We start from the raw sequence: 17,689 nt of genomic DNA, 5'->3' as shown, positions 1-17,689 counted from the left end.
TTGAAATTTTAAGGCAGTTTTTCTGCTGAAGTAATATGTAAATCAATAGATGGCATAGGTAGCTCAGCTGTCACTATAATTCCTTTTTGTTTAAGCAAAAAGTTTTGATGGTAGATTCATGCAGTTTTGTTTTACTACAGCAGTAAGAGCGCAAGAGATGTAGCATAAACTTACTGAGAAGCATTCATTGAAAATCAGTAATAAAATCTGTGTGCGTGGTACCTGGAAAAGAGGCAAGCAAGCGAAGCAGGGTAAGATGTGAACAGTATTGTAGTTGCAACTAAGCACCCACCCATGCAGGTGCTCCTTCCTGCTGGTAGGATGAAGGAGAGAAATGGAAAGGTAAAAGTGAGAAAAACTTTTAATAAGTTTTAACAGTTTAATAAGTGATAGGCTAGGAAGAAACACAAACCAAAGTGATGCAAAGGGGGATACTAAGATACTGTATCTCCCCAAAGGAGGCTAATCCCCAGCCAGTGTGTGAAGACCAAACTCACAGCTTTTATTGCAGAGCCTGACATATGGTATGGAGCACCTCCTCAGTCAGTTCAGGCCAGCTGCCCCAGCAGTGTCCCCGCACTGCTGGCTGGGGGGGGTGAGGAAGGGCTCGATGCTGTGCCAGCCCTGCTCCGAGCAGTGCTGCACCCATTCAGCCATTGCCAGCAGTGGGGGGGATGCACAGCATGGGCTGCTGTGGGGAAAGCTAACTCCACCCCAGCCCAACCCAGTGAAAACTTGAATGTAGTGAAGGAAATACTAAATAAAATTTCTCAAATGGTTGAGGTTAATGAGAACAGTGTAAATGGAAATAGCAGTAGGTTGTTGGTTTTTTTTAATTTAGGTTTTTGTATTTGGTGTTCGTAAGTAAAGATCGGAATATGTTAAGTGGCTGAGGACAGAAAATCCTGTGGGAACAGCAGAAAAATCCAAAACCTAAACCATGTAGTTTGTAAAAGTTAACCTGACTGGAGAAAGACTGCCTGTTTGTGTTGACTTACGGAAAAATCCTTCCTTGGCATTGCATCCTGCCCTACATACACAAGAACAACATATTTTGCAAACTTCTTGTTGTCTGAATGAACAGTTAAAGCCATTTCTATAAAAAAGAATAAAAGGAGGTTAAAGGTCGGTGACATTCAATCGAGTCAAGAGCCTCCTGAGGGTGGTGTGGGGCGCGTTACGTGGCGTGCGCCGCGCCGGGTTTCCCGCCTTTTTCCTCGGGGGTGGGCGGGGTGGAGGCGAGAGCGCGCCCTGTCCTCCGCGCCTGCCGCCGGAGCAGTCGTGTGTGGCGGTGAGGGGGTCGGGAGGGCGTGAGGCGGCCTGCCTCCCTGCCGCTGCTGGGGGCCCTCCGTGTGAGGCGGCGAGAGTGGAGAACGAGGCCATCGCGCGGCAGGGGGGTGAAAGATGTGGGGGTTGAGAGTAAAGGAACAGGGTTAGGACACTGTGACGCCCCTTTAGCTTTTGGCACCCCCCGAAACGTGTTCTGGGGGTGGGGTGGGCCCAAGTCTCCCATGCTCTCAGAGGTAGAAACAGGTGGGTCCCCTGGTGAAAAGCCCCACACAGGAAATTAACACAAATACCAGTTTATTTCGTATCTTTTTGGGCAGGGTGAAAAAAGGAGGTGAGTTTCTCTCAAAAATCATCCTTAAATACACAACTGTGGACTGGAGATACTTGAATCAGCTAAGCAGGTAGCTACACAGTATGGATGAAGGCTGTATGGGGTTACGAGGTTGCAAGATTGTTTTGCAGTGTATGGAGGGACTGGGAAGTTGTGCTTTGTGTACTGAGTTTCAGTACGAAGAAAAGTGCCTGCATCTGAGATAAAATGTGCTTGCAGTTTAAAGTTGCAGTGCTTTGGCAGCACAGTCAAGAGATGCACAGCCAGATGCTGTACTAGTACTTGCCTTACATCATGTTTTCAACAGACACAGTAATTGAAAAGCAGAATGAGCCTTGAAGATTTTTATTTCATTTAAAAGCAATTTTAATGTAAGAACTTCTGATTTTCCAGTTAGTAATTTAAAGAGATAGTGGTTTTGTTTTTCAAGAGGTCTAAACCCCCTCATTATATAGAGATGCATCAACCTCAGAAAAAGATGGATATTAAGAAGCAGTGTTCCTTATTTAGTAGCTTAGTGTGATCATGTATATATCCATGTAACATGTATTTAAAAATATATATTTTTATAGCTATGGACAACTAATTCAAAAAATCAATGGGAAACTCAGGTGTGTGAGACAGGTGTTAATGCTCGTGAGACTTCACAGACCAAGAAATGAAAAAGATCTTTACTGGAGTTTGCAATTTGAGTGTGTGAACCTAATTTTTAGATCTGTCTTTGCCCTGGTTTGTGGAAAACCTATTGATATTTCTAGCCATGTTGAACTGCATGTAGAATGAGAAGTTTATTCACTGCCGAGTCAGGTCTTGCTCAGTTTGGAAAACAGGCTACTTGCAACCCATTTCTTTTTCTGTATTCTGTCCATCTTCCAAGTAATCCTGTTATTTTTTGAAAGGTTTTTTGAAGTGTCACAACTTGAAATGCTTCATACCTCTTGCTATCAAAGATAATGAGAGAAGAAATACTTCAGCAAGGATTCAGTATCTTGCTATTTCCTTTTGTATTTATATATTGTTTCTATTGTTGATAAAGTGCTAAGGAAAAACTGATTTTATTTTGTCACTCGTGCATTTAATGATTACAACTGTGCTCTTTTCCTTCTAAACAGATATTTTACTCCTTGAATATTTACAAAAAATCAATATATAAAAGTTATTACTAAAGTAATTAATATTTTTTCATAGGGCAGTGTATTTGCAAAATGCTTACAAATACAGAAGCTGCCTTAGTTACATTACAGAATGCAGAGGCGTAACATATAAATAAAGATAATTCAGAAACTGAAAGTTGTTCAGGATTTTTAAAAATGGCATGTGTGTCTGCATGTTTGTCTTTCTTGTGTGGGATGGCTTGTAGAATCAGATTGTCCTTTATAGTTTATCATTTCTGTATTTTGTAAAATAGAATATTGGCATATCTTTTTGAGTATGCAGTGCTGGATATGGCAAAACACATAATAAACACGGAAGATGAGCCAGCAGGCACCTTAAGAAAGTGCATAATTTACTTCCTTGTTTTTCAGCAGAATCAAGTATGTTCCTGTTAGCTCTGGTATTTATTTTTTTTACCCTGTTCTTAAAAACACCCCTTACGGGTAATCCTGTGGATTATCTCAAAACTATGTCAGTTTGACTGCTTGAATATCCTTACAGGTGGAGACTGTTACAGGGCTGTCCATAACAGGTCCATGTAAGCATGAAAGTGTATTTATCTTCAAAGTATTGTGGGGAAAGTTATGTAACAAATATAACATACCATTTCAGTAGGAACAAAATCTCATTATGGCACCATCGGGAAGAAAGCATGGAGGAAAAGCTAGTAAAGCAGCCCAAGAGGGTCAAGCCATACCTGCCTATGACTTTCAGGAGGACAGAAAAGAGCTGAGTGGATCGGAAGAAGATATTAGAGAAGGTGCTTATGTCATTATTTTTTTAATTTATTTATTTTAAACATGAAGTTTATAATATTTCTGACTACAAGTAGAAGTGAAGGCACTTCTGTGTCAGCGAGTGTCTGAATAAGCATGGTTCAAAATGTTTGTGACCGCTAACTTCCTGTTCTGTAATTTTGGTTGGTAAGAGAACACAATAGAATAGCTCTGTGTAGTGCACTAATATGTCTTAAAATTATAGGTGAAGTCTTCAGTAGAGTAGGATTTTGTTACATGATTTTGATACCTTATTTTAATTCCATATCCTTCTATCACCTGGTTGCATATAACATTGTGAGATCAGGACAGAACGAAAGAAAAGCTCTGCTTGCTTGTATGGAGTGCTGAGTCAGGTAGGGTAGTTGGAATCTTAATGCCAGCAGGATTATGAGTAATTCAGGAAGGATCTGAACTGAAGAAAAGAAAGGAAGAAGCAGAGAAAGCTGAGGAAAACAGAAAAGTCAACCAGGGAATTCTTGTTTGATTTTGAGGGAGTGTCATCAAAAAGTGGACTTCTGCTTAAAAATGAAGTTATCATTCATCACGTGATAGGTTTTTGTAAAGTGTGATGTAACTCCATTTGTGGATTTTTGTCTTTCAGCACTTATATCTGGGTTTGTTTCTCTTAATTTCTCACCTTCTTCATTTGTTTAGACTAAATTCTCCCCCTTCCCCCTGTTAGTGAAAATCAGAGTGCCAAGGATTTTTTTTTTTTTAAAGAATAGAAACATCTATTTGTGACTGTGCTTTGTTAAGTGTCAGAGTACATAATTTCAGTACTTTACAGTAAAAGAAATTCTTACAAATTGGGCTTTTTCAAGTTTTAGATTATTTTTAACTTTCTGATGATTGGTATATTGCAAGTTGGGAATAACGGCGTAGTAGTGGGCAGAGAAACTAAAACTGGTTGAGAACAGTCTAGAGGAACTCAAAGCAGTGCCAGCTGAAATCTAGCCTTGCAGAATAATTCACCACCATCTGTCAAATCCAGATTCAAAGTTTTAGGAGCTACATGTGTTAATGGAAGGGAACTGAGACCCATGAGACATGTTCAGAGAAGTGGCATTACAGAAAAGTAATTATACTTCTAATAATTCAAATTACCCCTACAAAATATAAGATGTTTCTGTAAATCTTTTTGAAATTTGTATTAAGGTGAAACACCGGTAATGGACAAGCATGTAAAGAAAAGACCTTTGGTGACTACTCGTGTGGTTCCAGATGATGTTGGGTAAGGTTAGGATTTCCTGTCCCTCATGCCCGCCAGCAAAATAAGCAAGCCTTAAATAGATACCGATTTCGGTTATTCAATATGCTTGTTGTGCTTAGGTTTGCGTTTTCTTAGTATTTGATTCAAAAATCAGGTGACAGATGGTGCAGTAATTGTATGTTAAATAAGAAAATATAACACTTTAAAATAAGTAATTCTATAGTTTCTTTGTAAATTCTTGTGAACATGCATAAAAATTGACATGTATGAGTTCTTAACATTCTTCTTTCAAAAGATGATTTGTTTTATTGAAAAATGTTGATAATTTCATTTTTTTCCCACTGATGTTTGTTGCTTGAAGATATTAATAGTACTTTAAACGATCCAATTACTGCATGAAAAATAAATTATTTTTACAGATAAATCTTATGAAATTCAGTATTTACGGACAGTGAAAATGTAATTAAAAAGTGTATGTTGAAATAGATTTTAGCAAGATTATAGCTGTTGAGTCCAAGATAAGGGTTTTTCCTCTATCCTGCCCCGCCCCCCCCCCCCCCCAAAAAAAAAAAAAAAAAAAAAAAGAAAAAGTGATATCCTGTAGAGAAGATATAAAACAAGATAAACATTTTCTTTACTCACCGTGTCCCCTTTTGGATATGTCCACTATTGTTACACTGCCTTACACAGTGATGTTTTCATCATAAAGTTGTTTTAAAAACCACCCTGCTGTTTATTTGTCCTGGATTTTTCTTACTGAACCCGTCATGCTAACTTACTGGACTTGTTTTCATTTGATGTTCCTAATACCTTTTGTGTTTTCTTCTTGTATAGGGAATGATCAATTTTATTTACTGTCCTCCCTCACTCAAGACTTTTTAAATGCCTAATAATGCCTTTTAACTGGGGGGTATGTTAATAGAGTCTAGTAAAATTTCTTTTAAAAAGCAAATTAGTGTGAAAAAGAGACCTCTCACAGGAGCAGAAAAGCAGTGTCACTTTTTATCTTGTAGAACAGTAGCAGCTCTGTCACTGCTTACAATCAATAAGCATGTGAATAAAATGAGTTTTAAGCATATACAACATGTCTTATTCTAAAGTCAGAAAATGGGCAAATAAAGTTTTTAAACACTTTTTGTAGGGGTGAAGTACAGAATATGCTGGAAAGATTTGGAGGTAAGTACGTTTACATTCTAATAAATTAAAAAAAAAAAACAAACCTGTTTAAGTTGCAGATTTGGCAGCAATTCCTTACCATAAAATAACTTTGAAGATTTACCTAAAATGACCAGTCTTTGTAGCATTCTTCAACATTTTTGAAAAAAGCCAGTTGTCAGAAAAAAAATTATATCCAAGTAGGGAAAGAAGAGAAGGGAATAACTGCATATAAAGTGAGATGTCATTACCTATACTAACACAAAGAAAAAAGGGGAAGATGCATGAGTGCTTTTGGTTATTAAGTCCAATTTTAAGATGAAGGTTAAGAGGTAGTGATTATATTGGAGAGAAAAGGGACAATATGAGTTAGCTGTTCTTACTCAGTTTTTTGTTACAATGACATAGAAGAGACTGGGGATCGCAAGATTTGAGTGACAAATTAGAGGCATGTAAATCTTAGTATGAGCAGCTAAATAGAACAAACAGATTTAATTTTAGACAAGGAATTTTGAAAGTAGATTGTAGTTGCGAGCTGCGATACAGAATGAGCTAGAGAGTAGTCTACTCCACACCTTGAGAAGTCTAGAGCACAGGGCATCAGTAGAAAAGAGAATTTCAGCAGTCAGGAGGAGGAGTACAAGTTTCTAGTTAAGCTAAATAATGAGGATCAGTAATGCCTGTTGTCTCACGATAAGAGATTTATGCATGTCACCTAGCTGTATTTAGTTCAGTTATAATCAGATCCTCAGATGACTTGACTTACAGCTAAATTTCCGGCTGAATTCTAGATAGTTCACAGGTTAGAGAAAAAAACATTTCACTTGTAAAGAATGTGTAATACATACCATAGTAACAAAAGTATCAAAAAGCTGTGGAAGGAAGGGAAACCATCTTAATAGCAGTATGACATGCTCAATAGCTGATTAATGCTTTCATTGTGTGTGTAAGGAAATGCTGTACATAGTCATTACTTGCATGTAAATCTTAAGGTGGAAGAGGAGTTAAAGGGTTTCCTTAATCCATGAATTAAAACTTTTTGCTGTTAAGGTACATATTAGAATGCTATTACCAATCTAACAATCTAGATAGGAGGAGGATTTCAATGTTAAAAAGCTAGAATTGCTTGTTATTGAAGACTCAAAAGTAGGATGGAAGGAAGGAAAGTGAATGGATCAGAGATGGGATGCTGTCTGCTCAAAAATAGGTTTGGCATTAGCAGGAGCAGATGCCTCTGCAAATTAGAGGGAAATGTTTCCTGAAATCTACACTGAGAAGGAAAAGAAATTGCTGTATTAACCTTAATCTGTGACTTGTTAAATCTCCAAATGTAAAGTGAAACAAACATACTAACTTATAATAACTTTTTAAAAGTACTGTTTCTCCAAAGTATGAAAAAGTTTGTCATCCATTCATGACACAGAACACATGTATGTTCACAGTGACAGTAATCACATACTACTTTTTATTTATTTTTGAAGTCTAAGTAATTTGACTATTACTCTGAAAAATGTGTGTTTTCTAGAAAAAAAATCAATTATAAAGTGTCAGCATAACTAAATTCCTTGAAGGTCTGGAAGGTCTGTACTGACACTGCAGTCATGCAGCTAATCTGATGAGGATTTTCATGATGTGACTAAAACATTATTAGACACTAGAGAAATGAGCAAGATGTCTGTACTCAGGTTTCTGCAAGGTATCTCTAGCTCTGGAGACTTCACAGGCTGTGATATGTCCAAATACGTTTGAAGATAATGCAGTGTGAATTGGATAGTGGTTCCAGTGTTTCGAGCATGTATGTGTGCTTATTGTATGGATATGTTAGAAGTGCATCTTGGACCACAATAGTCAGTAGGGCAACACCTGATGACAGTGTGTAAGGAACTGATTTATATGTATGTAATGGAAGCACTTGCAGCTACCCTGAGTTCAAACCGCTGGCCAGTTTCAGTTCACTACCTACCTACTACCATCCTGCCTTGAATAAAAGAAGCTAAAGCTGGGTCACATCGCAGTAGGTCCTGTTTGGTCTGGCCCGAGAGAGATGGCACTCGAAGCAGATGCTAGAGAAGTTGGTGGGGCTGGGATGAGCGGCTGGAACTGCAGAGGCCAGCTGTCGGGTAGGGTGTATGGGGGGTTAGGGAAGCTGCACCCACACACTAGTGCCAACAGCAGGTTGAGGGACACTCTATAAACAGCAGCCAGGAGCCCAGATCACATTAGCTTCCCTCCATTAGAACACTGCTTGTTTCCTTCTCCAAAGTATAACTCATCAGCATTTTCAATAAAAGGCACAATGTATCTTGGTATGCTTAATTTCTAAATATTATTTGATTTTTAGCTGACATTAACAAGGCTCTCTTAGCTAAGAGGAAAAGATTGGAAATGTATACGAAAGCCTCACTCAAAACCAGTAACCAGAAGATTGAACAGGTTTGGAAAACGCAGCAGGAGCAAAGGTAGCATTTATCCTTGTTTTTCAAACCTATGAAAGCAACTTCATTTTTGTGTCACAGCATAGCTAGGTAGTCCATCTTCTTGCAGTTAAGTAGCAAGTAGTGTATCTACTAGTTAAATAACTGCCCACGTCCTCTGTTTCTGCTGTCTCTAGTTGTGTCCACTTGGTTAGATTGACAGTAACACTTCAGCATAGTTCTTTCTCTTTTGAATGGAGAAACTTAAGACTTGGAATTTTGAGAGCAAGGTATCCTAAAGGGCTGGTTTTATTTGTATCTTTGTGGAATATGATCTTTTGATGTTGTTTTTGTCTTTTAAACCAATGTTTTTATTTTTTCCACTTCAGTTGGAATTTTTGTTTCTACTTGAAAACTGAAAAATGTTTAGTTAGTAACATACCATCCTGGTTAAGAAAGAAAACAATTTTCACTTTCACATTGTAAATAATTGTAAATAATTTTCACCCTACTAACATTCCTTTCACCTCTGAAGGCATATTTAATTACTACATCTGATATTACAGGTAGAGCAAACTTTAAAAATGAGACAGCCAAAACCTGAAAGTCAGCAATACTTATAATTGTCTTTTTATATATGTATTTATTATATATATTTACATAATATATAGAAAATATATATTTGTATAACTTTTAAAATATATTAGAAACTGTCATTGACAAAATTTAAGTTTACATAAAGAAACTAGAGCATAATGAACTAATGAAAGAGCTAATAAACTTCATTATAAACCTCTTGTGTTAAAGCCAAGATCTGTAGCTCGGTTGGATAAACACAGTAAATCTCAGAAAACCTGACACTGTTAGGAAGAAAAGTTGCTGTAATTTTTTTTTAAACTGAGTTTTGTATATGAGTGTTCTGTCCTTATAGTTACATAATCCACATTCACTCAGAAAGTGTGTGTCTGTGTATGTGTGTTGTTTTTCAAAACATGAAGTATTCAGTTATAGCCAGATGTCAAAATAGCCTGTTTCTGTATGCCCGCTCCTTTTATTCTACTCCATGTGTGTGTTGCACCTCAGCTTTCTTTGTAATTCTTCATAGCATTTGTCATATTTATGGCTAGTGTCTGTTTGTAGGCAGAAGCTTAATAACGAGTTCTCCCAGCAGTTCCTGACTTTATTTCAGCAATGGGATGTAGATGTGCAGAAAGCAGAGGAGCAGGAAGAAAAACTAGCGGTGGGTTTCCAGCATGGCTTGAGTTTCATAGTATTTTCACCAGGAAGGAATATTGTTGTTTAGACAGTCAAGAAGTGTAAAACCACTTTATGTAGTTTAAACAAACATATGATTGTTTGCCTTGGTTAAAAAAATTAATTCAAGTTTGGTGACTCAGACTTGAATTAAGTTTTCGTGCATTCATAAAATTTATTGCAAGTTTATAAATGGCAATTAGTCATGCTGTAGGAAGTGTATGGCTTGAGAAAAGCCAAGACCATTTATGGAGAAGACAGATGGGTGCAGTTTCTGTATGTCAATATTCTTTGGGTTCAGGGAACAAAGGAGTAAAGGAAATCAGTTGTCTTTTAGCGTGTGTTGCCTAAAAATATGCTTGTGTATAATAAATGTGTGAGAATTTATCATTGAAAGGGGATAGGAGCTATACAATGGAATGTAACTGTATTTGTACTCCCATCACATTTTCAAGTTTCCCTGGGCAGCACATTTCCCTGGGATACCCTCAAAAATGGTGCCAGATAGCAATCCTCACAGGGATAACTCAGGTTGGAAGGAACCTCAGGTGACTTAGGGCTTAATCCAGTCTTCAGTCTTTCTTTAATTAACAAGAAAAACTCTCCAGGCAGAGACCTATGTTATGTGACCCAGATTTCCAGAGAAGGCAGAATTTCTGATTCTTATAAATGACATTAGTGTTGCTGTCCAAGTACTTTTTGTTAACTAATGTGATTATTTTTTATTTTGCTTCTGCTTCAGAATATGTTTCGTCAGCAACAAAAAGTTTTTCAACAGGCAAGAATAGTTCAAAGTCAGAGACTAAAAACCATTAAGCAACTCTATGACCAGTTGTTAAAGGTACAGTAAGTTTTCTCCTTAGAAGGCAGCTGATCCTTATCATATGACTTCAGAAAGCTGTATTAATTCAGCCTTTATGAAATACAGAGATCTAAGGGTCATTTAAGGAAAATAACAGCCTTGCATGAATATTCATGTTACTATCTTTCCCTTATTTGTTAAGAACATGGCTTGTTCTCTCTATACATGCATACACATTGTATCTGTTTAATGAAGGATCTAGTTAAATGTGTTCTCACAGGGATCTGCTTGGCTTGCCTGCTTCAAATATTTAACCATAATCCTCAGAACATACTTGCTAAACAGAGCAGAGTTTGTACCAGTTGAAAGGTTATATAGGTCAGTTAAATGATCAAGATTTTATCTTAATTATTCCCTTAGATTTTTGAATGTATTTTAAAAAGTGAAGCTTGACAATCTATTAAAAATACATCTCAGGATTCAATTTACTGCTTTTATTACTGCTGGCATATGCATCCCCCATAATGAGAATTAGCAATTTTTTCTGTCATTAGCCTTTCTAGCTATTGCTGCTGCGTGTAAGGAAAGTGGTCCTTAAAGAAAATCAGTTGTAATTCCCTCAAAATTATTGAGTTAGAACTCCCTTCATCTCTTCCTAAGCAACATTCATTAGGAGGGGATTCCTCTCTGTAAACTGGTATTCCAGGTAAGCATTCACTAAAATTGTTAATAGGAAGAACCTGATGGAAATAATGTTTTATGGAGAAAACAGGCCCAGCTGGATGGTTATGTCATCAAGCCCTTTTAACTTTCCTGTTGTTTTATGCATAATTTTTGTGTTTGCTGGGTGTCCCTACAAACACTATTGCTTTTGGACAGTGCTTACAGAGATAATGTATTTGAAACACAATTCACACTCGTCAACTGTGGTGTGGTTTGATTTTTTTTCTTTTTTGACGAAGTAGCTAATATACTAGATAGCAAACAAAAAAATAAGTACTATTCAAAAATTTGACTTTTTGGTAAAAAAATTTCCATGTCATTTTACATGAAGAACAAAACACTTTATCCCAGAATTTCCTTCCCCCACTGTTTTTCTGAGGAAGGTATTAGAAATCTGAACTGTGAGAAAAATGGGAGTACCCTCAATGATAGGTTTTGTCATTAATGTAGAGGCACACTATCATAGAACCACTGAAGGGCTGAGGTTGGAAGGGACCTCTGGAGGTCATCTGGTCCAGCCAGCAGGTGGTACAGCAAGGCTACCTAGTCAGTTGCCTAGGCCTTCTGTCCAGATGGCCTTTGAATATCTCCAAGGATGGAGATTCCACAGCCTCTCTGGGTAGCCTGTTCCAGTGCTCAGTCATCGTCACAGTAACAATGTATTTCCTGATACTCAGACGGAACCTCCTGTGTTTTCACTTTGTGTCCACTGCCTCTGGTCCTGTCGCTGGGCACTTCAACAGCCTGGCTCGATCTTACTTTGCACCCCTGCTTCAGGTACTTACACATATAGGTAAGATCCCCTCAGCCTTCTTTTCTCCAGGCTGAACAGTCCCAGCTCTAGGCCTTTTCTCATAGGAGAAATGCTTCTGTCACTTAATCATTTTTACGGCCCTCTTATGGGCTCTATCCTGGATGTCCATGTCTCTCTTGTACTGAGGATTCAAACTAGACACAGCTCTCAAGGTGTCGTCTCACTAGTGCTGAGCAGAATGTAAAAATGACCTCCCTTGAGCTGCTGGAACACTCCTCCTACTGCAGCCTTGGAGACCGTTAGCCTCCTTTGCTGCAAGGGCACACTGTTGGCTCATGTTCAGCTTGGTGTCCACCAGGACCCCCAGGTCCTTTTCTGCCAAGCTGCCTTCTAGCTGTGTAGCCCCCAGTATATACTGGTACATGGGGCGCATTCAAGTTGTCATTTTCTGACAAACTTTGATTTCTATTCAAGTCATTTCCTAACTGGTCCCTTTTTGAAATTTCAGGTGATAAGTTTGAGGTTTTTTCAAGTCTGGTAGCTTAGAAAAATAAATCTGAAATAGAGCAACTCTTAGTTTAAGATAGTTGAAATTTACTGAGGCTATTACAGAAGCATTAATAAATAGTAACAGTTCCAGAATGTGAAAAATGTCTTCATCAAAGATGAAAGACTGAACAGAATTACTTTGATTTTTCTCCTCAAGGAAGATCAAAAGGTAGAAATCAAGCCTCAAATGAGCTTAACTAAATACAAGTCAAGAAAAACACAACTACAGACATGCATACAAGTTAGATATAATGGTATGTACAGAAGAGAAGATGACCAGCAACCTTTACTTGGCTTACCTGGGGAGGTGTGCAAAAAAGAAAGAAATTTAATGGGTTTTATAGTCCTTACTTCAGGTTTCCAAGGTTGTCATAATATTGAACCCCTACTGTTCCTGACAGATATCTGTTCAATCTTTTCTGGTATAATTCTTTATTGAAATGCAGGCTAACTAGCTGAGACCTCACAGATGCTGACTGGAAGGGGCCATTTCCTTCACAGAGGCTGTATTGTTTCACAGGGTGCAGAGTGTTTAAACAGGAATATAGACTGGAGTTCAAAGTCCTGTATAATCTCTCTGTCAAAAGTTTGTGACAAAACTAATCAATTATCAGTGACCATCGCTCCTGTAAAAATTAAATTTTAGTCTGAATAATGGTTTGTTTACTTGTTTTAAATGAACCCTTTGACACTGAGCAGTTTTGAATTAAGATTATCCTTAATTTCAGAGCATGGAAGAGCTGGAGAAGAGCAATGAAAATCTTCTAGCTGATGCACAATGTGAACTTCGCAAGGAAATGGCTATGTTGCAGAAGAAGATTATGATGGATACTGTAAGTAACAGATTTGTGTAGTCAGTTAAATGCAAAAATAGAACATTCTATAAAAAAGTCATTTTACATTCATTTAATGAGCACAAAGGAATCATATTGATATGGCATTTGTTCAGTATTATCTCCTTTTCTTGTAACAGCAACAGCAGGAGATGGCAACTGTTCGCAAGTCTCTTCAGTCCATGTTATTCTGATGGCTCAGTGGAGAAACAACTTGTACCTAAGTAACACGATACAAGTATAGGCATTAGCCATAGAGAAGTATGTTAAGATTTGTATGTCTTAAAGTTGATATTAAACGCTTTCATGATTGTTCTAATCTCGTGTCTGATAATGTTGTAGGAAAGTATATTAGTAAATTAATTTATATCTTGCCAGGGTGAAAAAAAAACATTTACTGTCTGTCTGATTAACCTTTAACTACTTAATACTCACTTTCAGTAGCACTGGACTGTTTAAATTGTTTTACTTCTTGTAGTGCCAAATTGTAACAATGGGAAGAATGAATGAAAAATGCATTACCCAGACTTTATGTAACAACTTCAAGCCTTTAAGTAGGTTGTGCAAATGGAAGCATTTTTCGCAAGCTGCAGACTTCAAGATTTTCACAGTTTCAACATTTAGTCTGCTGACATATCAGTAGTTATAAAAGTTCACAGAGTATGACATAGCTCATGTAAGATTGTTTAATGATGTATATTATGGTAAAGTAAATTTGTTAACTTTTGTTAGGCTAGCCATTGTAATATCTTTGTACTAGTAAAGAGATTTATGAACTGGTGTAACTTGTCCAAAAAGCAGGTTTCTTTAGTTGAATGATGAGCCGAGTATCACAGCTTTATATGACATCTGCTCAAGTAAGCATAATTAGATATTATGCATTTGGGGATATATAGTTCCTGTAGAACTACCGCTAGAAGTAATCTAGCTTATTTATTTAGTACAAGTTATTACAAGCCTTTGAGATGGGAGTATTACTTTTTGCAATTCCAAATGACTACTGATGCAGGGAGGTTTAAGGTTTTAAGGATAAAGATTATCTTTCATGTATCTCATTACAGTGAATAAATTAAACAATCAGCTTAGCTTGCATGCCATTTGTTTTTACAGAAGACCATTACAACTGAATAGCCACTTATACAAATTAGGTAGTTCCTAACATATTTAATGCTTATATTTAATATAACAGCAGATACAACAAAAACCATGCACACCCCCACACACTCAAATGTGATGTTTTCATAACAATGTACTTCAAAAACAGTCCATACAGATTCTTCTCCCCAGCTTACTAGCATTTTCAGTTCAGAATCAAGTCATGTGGTGGTGGCGTTCCAGTTCTGGGAGCCAGAGTAGCGATGGCTAACTTACAGAAACCTCAGCTGCTGGGTTGCAGCTGAAGCTGAACAAGCAATCGGTATGGAGCGCTTTTTGTTCTGCGTCTGCTTGGACTCAGGGAAGGAGCAAACACAGAAGTTACATTGCGAGAATGATGTATGAGGCAATATGGGCTGCTGGTGGGTAACAAGTAACTACGCTAATTTGTAACTGTGCTGCTGAGTCTCAGCCCCCTAAGGATAATCAGCTGATGCTATGAACTACAGTTAACAGTTTGTGCGTCCTATCCTCAATACTAGGTTATTTGTTACTATTGCCTCATGTGTCTGGTTTTCTGACCAAGTTCTGTATTACTTTTCTATCTACAGCCATATCCTTAAAATTACTTACACCTACTACTGCATGATACTTTTTTGAGACATCTGGGGTACCAAAGGTTGTCATTCTAAAAAAAAAAACTGCCTATGTCTTTTCCTCAGGTGATTTGTTTACAGTATTCAGACAAACTGAAATGGTCTTTACCGTCTTCTGTTTGCCCAGGGGCTGGGTTCAGGCTGCATTCATGTGTAGATGCTGCGTCTTGCCCGGCCTCGAATGGGAGTAGTAGGATTCATTTGGAATTGATAGCGGTCAGTTACAGTGCCAGTCCTTTGGCAGTAACTGTCAGAGTTACCCCTCCAGTGTATCAGTATATCCTTCTTAGGCCGGACTGTGGTAGATGCTATTTTATTCCCTCCAAATTTAGCAGACAGTAACACCACTTTTAAAATTCCTTGAACACCTTGGGAGGTCTTTTTGAATTAATGTGCAGCTAGGAAGCTGTAGCGGTAGTATTTTTAAAACAAAACCATACCCTTCTTTATTGTACAGTTCAGGAAGGACTTTATGAACTCACAGTTCAGCTACCTATCAGCAACTGAAAGCGTTAACAGACACATTCAACAGCTTTTTACAAAAATCATATTCAAATAGTACTTCTTTAAAGGAGCTAAATAGGGTTTGTGTGCAAGTCATGATTTTCTCTTACAAACGGCAAACGGCTTTCATTCAGCTTTTCTCTAATGACAACAAGCAGCCCTTTAGCCAGGCATGTGTTAGCCAGCGGGTCTGTTCTTAGAGAAAGGCTGGCAGTAGGCCTGACTGGTTTGGAGAGTTTTGCTGTACACTGGGGTTTAGTTCCATGCAGATTTGTTTGGATCAAGTACAGTTGATAGCTACAAGACAAGTCAGATAGATTATAAGATAGATGAACACAGTGACAGCAAACATACTTCACAGAGGGTATTACATATGGGTGGATTGCATTGTCACAGTCATTTGAATTTATCAGTGAACTTTGTCATTCACTTGTATAGTTTCACAGATACAAGTCAGAGTAGGTAAAGTTAGTGTCCTTGAAGTACACAACTACCTACAGTCTATGGAATACAATGAGGCAAACCTTATTATGCCTACAAAACTAGAAACTGGCCTTGAAAGAAAACACAATTTTGACCTTGAAAGAAAAGCTACAATTGTATTTAGTAACAGTAGGTTTGTACTTTGATACTAGAGACTACGTGAATACTAAAGGCACTCATAACAGTATTCTGAAATAGAAGAAAATTATCCTGAGCTCTACCTCCTTCATCCTACTGATCCAGTAGCTTGTCCTTTAGAAATTCTGGAACAGAGATGAATGAGTTTTACCTCATGGATGCCTCATTCTACCAGTCTTAATAATGCAGTACTGTATTCATTGCTACCTCTGGCTACCACTTCACAGCAGTTCCAAGAAGACTTTAGAAAATAATGCTAGAAGATTAGTCACTTGGTCTAGGGAAAAGTGAAATTCCTCTTCAAATTCTGGTTGGTAGCACCTTGGTTTGCAGTCTACGTTCACCAGCCCAAAAGTACAGATTTAAGGTTACCTAACAGGCAATGGCAAGTGTTTCAAATGTGATATTCATGATCTGAAACACAGGGGGAAATACATCCTGGAGCAAAAGTACCGATCACCACAGAATCTGCAGGACCTTGTATTTACTAATTCTAACATCTGGTAATGTCTGGGATAGAGCAAGCTTTCTCATAAAACTATTTTTGTGAAAAACTTAATCTGTCTTCCCAAAGAAAGAGAGGCTGCTTCATTCAACATTCCCCTAACTGCTTCTTCTCTTGTCCTTCACCTATTTAATCAGTCATTATGGTTTTGAACCTGTTCAGGAGCTTGATGAGATGAAATTCTGAAGACATGTATATGAAGATGAGCGGCAATCTGTAGGCATACACCAGTGGCATATCTCAGCATATCAAACAAGGATATGAACTTCAAAAGAACAAAACAGAACAGGTTAAAAAAAATCAGGTGTTTTTTTAAATTGTCCCTACTATAAATTCAGCTATACTTTAATCAGTGACAAGTTTTAACAAGCTTTTTAACATATAGAGTTGTCTAGTTCAGAACAATAAAAAGACCAAAATCCCCAAACCCCAAAACCAGCACTAAACACTAACAAAACCTGACAAACAATTAGTCTGCAGTTCACAGAATCACTTCAAACAAACCAGCTGGACTAAAGCATAATTACAAGAGCAATCTGGAAATTTACTTTTACATCTCTGATCCAAGGAAAGAAGGCCAGTCGGCTCCCAAAATACATGTTTACATGGTATCCTGGCACTTCCTCCACAGTGACAGCTGAAATCTGAGCAAGTCAGAAACGGCAGAGCAGAATGACAGGGACAGTTCTCAAACCTTTCTTTTAAGTATGCTCCCAATTAAAAGTGTAAAACAAAATGCTTACCAATGCTATCCATAGAACAATATATTCATCAACAAAACTGTTGAAATACTGGTCCAAAAACAGAAGTCCTGGCCCAATAAATGCAGTGTCCTGAAGACAGATTTCACTTTTTGTCATGTGAGCCACCTACGTTTAAAAACACCAAAAAGGAGACACACAAAAAAGCATGACTACAAGATCAGTGTAACTACCAGAAAACTGGTGTGATGTCCCTGCCCAGTAACAGCCTGCTTCCACAGCTGTTAGGAGGCAGCAGCAGGCAGGCCAAGAGCTTCACGTGCGCTTCAGGGCCCACTGCTCCCTGACAGTTTCTTTC

The 17,689-nt window shown here is 37.8% G+C and overlaps 2 protein-coding genes across 2 annotated transcripts in view; one reads left to right on the top strand and one right to left on the bottom strand.

The window, feature by feature from the left end:
* Positions 1 to 1,277: 1,277 nt before the first annotated feature.
* Positions 1,278 to 14,453, top strand: SYCP3 (synaptonemal complex protein 3). The gene is made up of 8 exons (XM_080393579.1): positions 1,278 to 3,536; positions 4,711 to 4,786; positions 5,907 to 5,941; positions 8,262 to 8,379; positions 9,475 to 9,574; positions 10,331 to 10,429; positions 13,145 to 13,249; positions 13,390 to 14,453. Exons 1-8 carry the CDS (start codon positions 3,407 to 3,409, stop codon positions 13,441 to 13,443), a joined length of 717 nt encoding a protein of 238 aa, XP_080249705.1. The 5' UTR covers positions 1,278 to 3,406; the 3' UTR covers positions 13,444 to 14,453.
* The window catches only part of CHPT1 (choline phosphotransferase 1), a 22,863-nt gene continuing 18,481 nt past the window's right edge, over positions 13,308 to 17,689 (bottom strand). Inside the window, exons 7-9 of the mRNA XM_080393577.1 lie at positions 17,374 to 17,499; positions 16,785 to 16,895; positions 13,308 to 13,469 (exon numbers count right to left, since the gene is read on the bottom strand). Of these exons, the coding sequence (XP_080249703.1) occupies positions 13,425 to 13,469; positions 16,785 to 16,895; positions 17,374 to 17,499 (282 nt within the window). The 3' untranslated portion in view covers positions 13,308 to 13,424. The remainder of the gene's footprint in view (positions 13,470 to 16,784; positions 16,896 to 17,373; positions 17,500 to 17,689) is intronic.

Source organism: Falco punctatus (genome assembly GCF_963210335.1).
Source record: "Falco punctatus genome assembly, chromosome: 6".
Classification (NCBI taxonomy): Eukaryota; Metazoa; Chordata; class Aves; order Falconiformes; family Falconidae; genus Falco; species Falco punctatus.
The sequence above is the reverse complement of the archived record's forward strand: the minus strand, read 5'-3'. Positions and strand labels throughout refer to the sequence as shown.

What these genes read in the sequence shown, in the direction of transcription:
- SYCP3 (XM_080393579.1), top strand. Translation starts at nt 3,407, where the DNA reads ATGGCACCATCGGGAAGAAAGCATGGAGGAAAAGCTAGTAAAGCAGCC. An exon ending in GGAAGAAGATATTAGAGAAG is followed by an intron (nt 3,537 to 4,710) that starts GTGCTTATGTCA and finishes ATTTGTATTAAG; the next exon opens with GTGAAACACCGGTAATGGAC. An exon ending in TCTATGACCAGTTGTTAAAG is followed by an intron (nt 10,430 to 13,144) that starts GTACAGTAAGTT and finishes CCTTAATTTCAG; the next exon opens with AGCATGGAAGAGCTGGAGAA.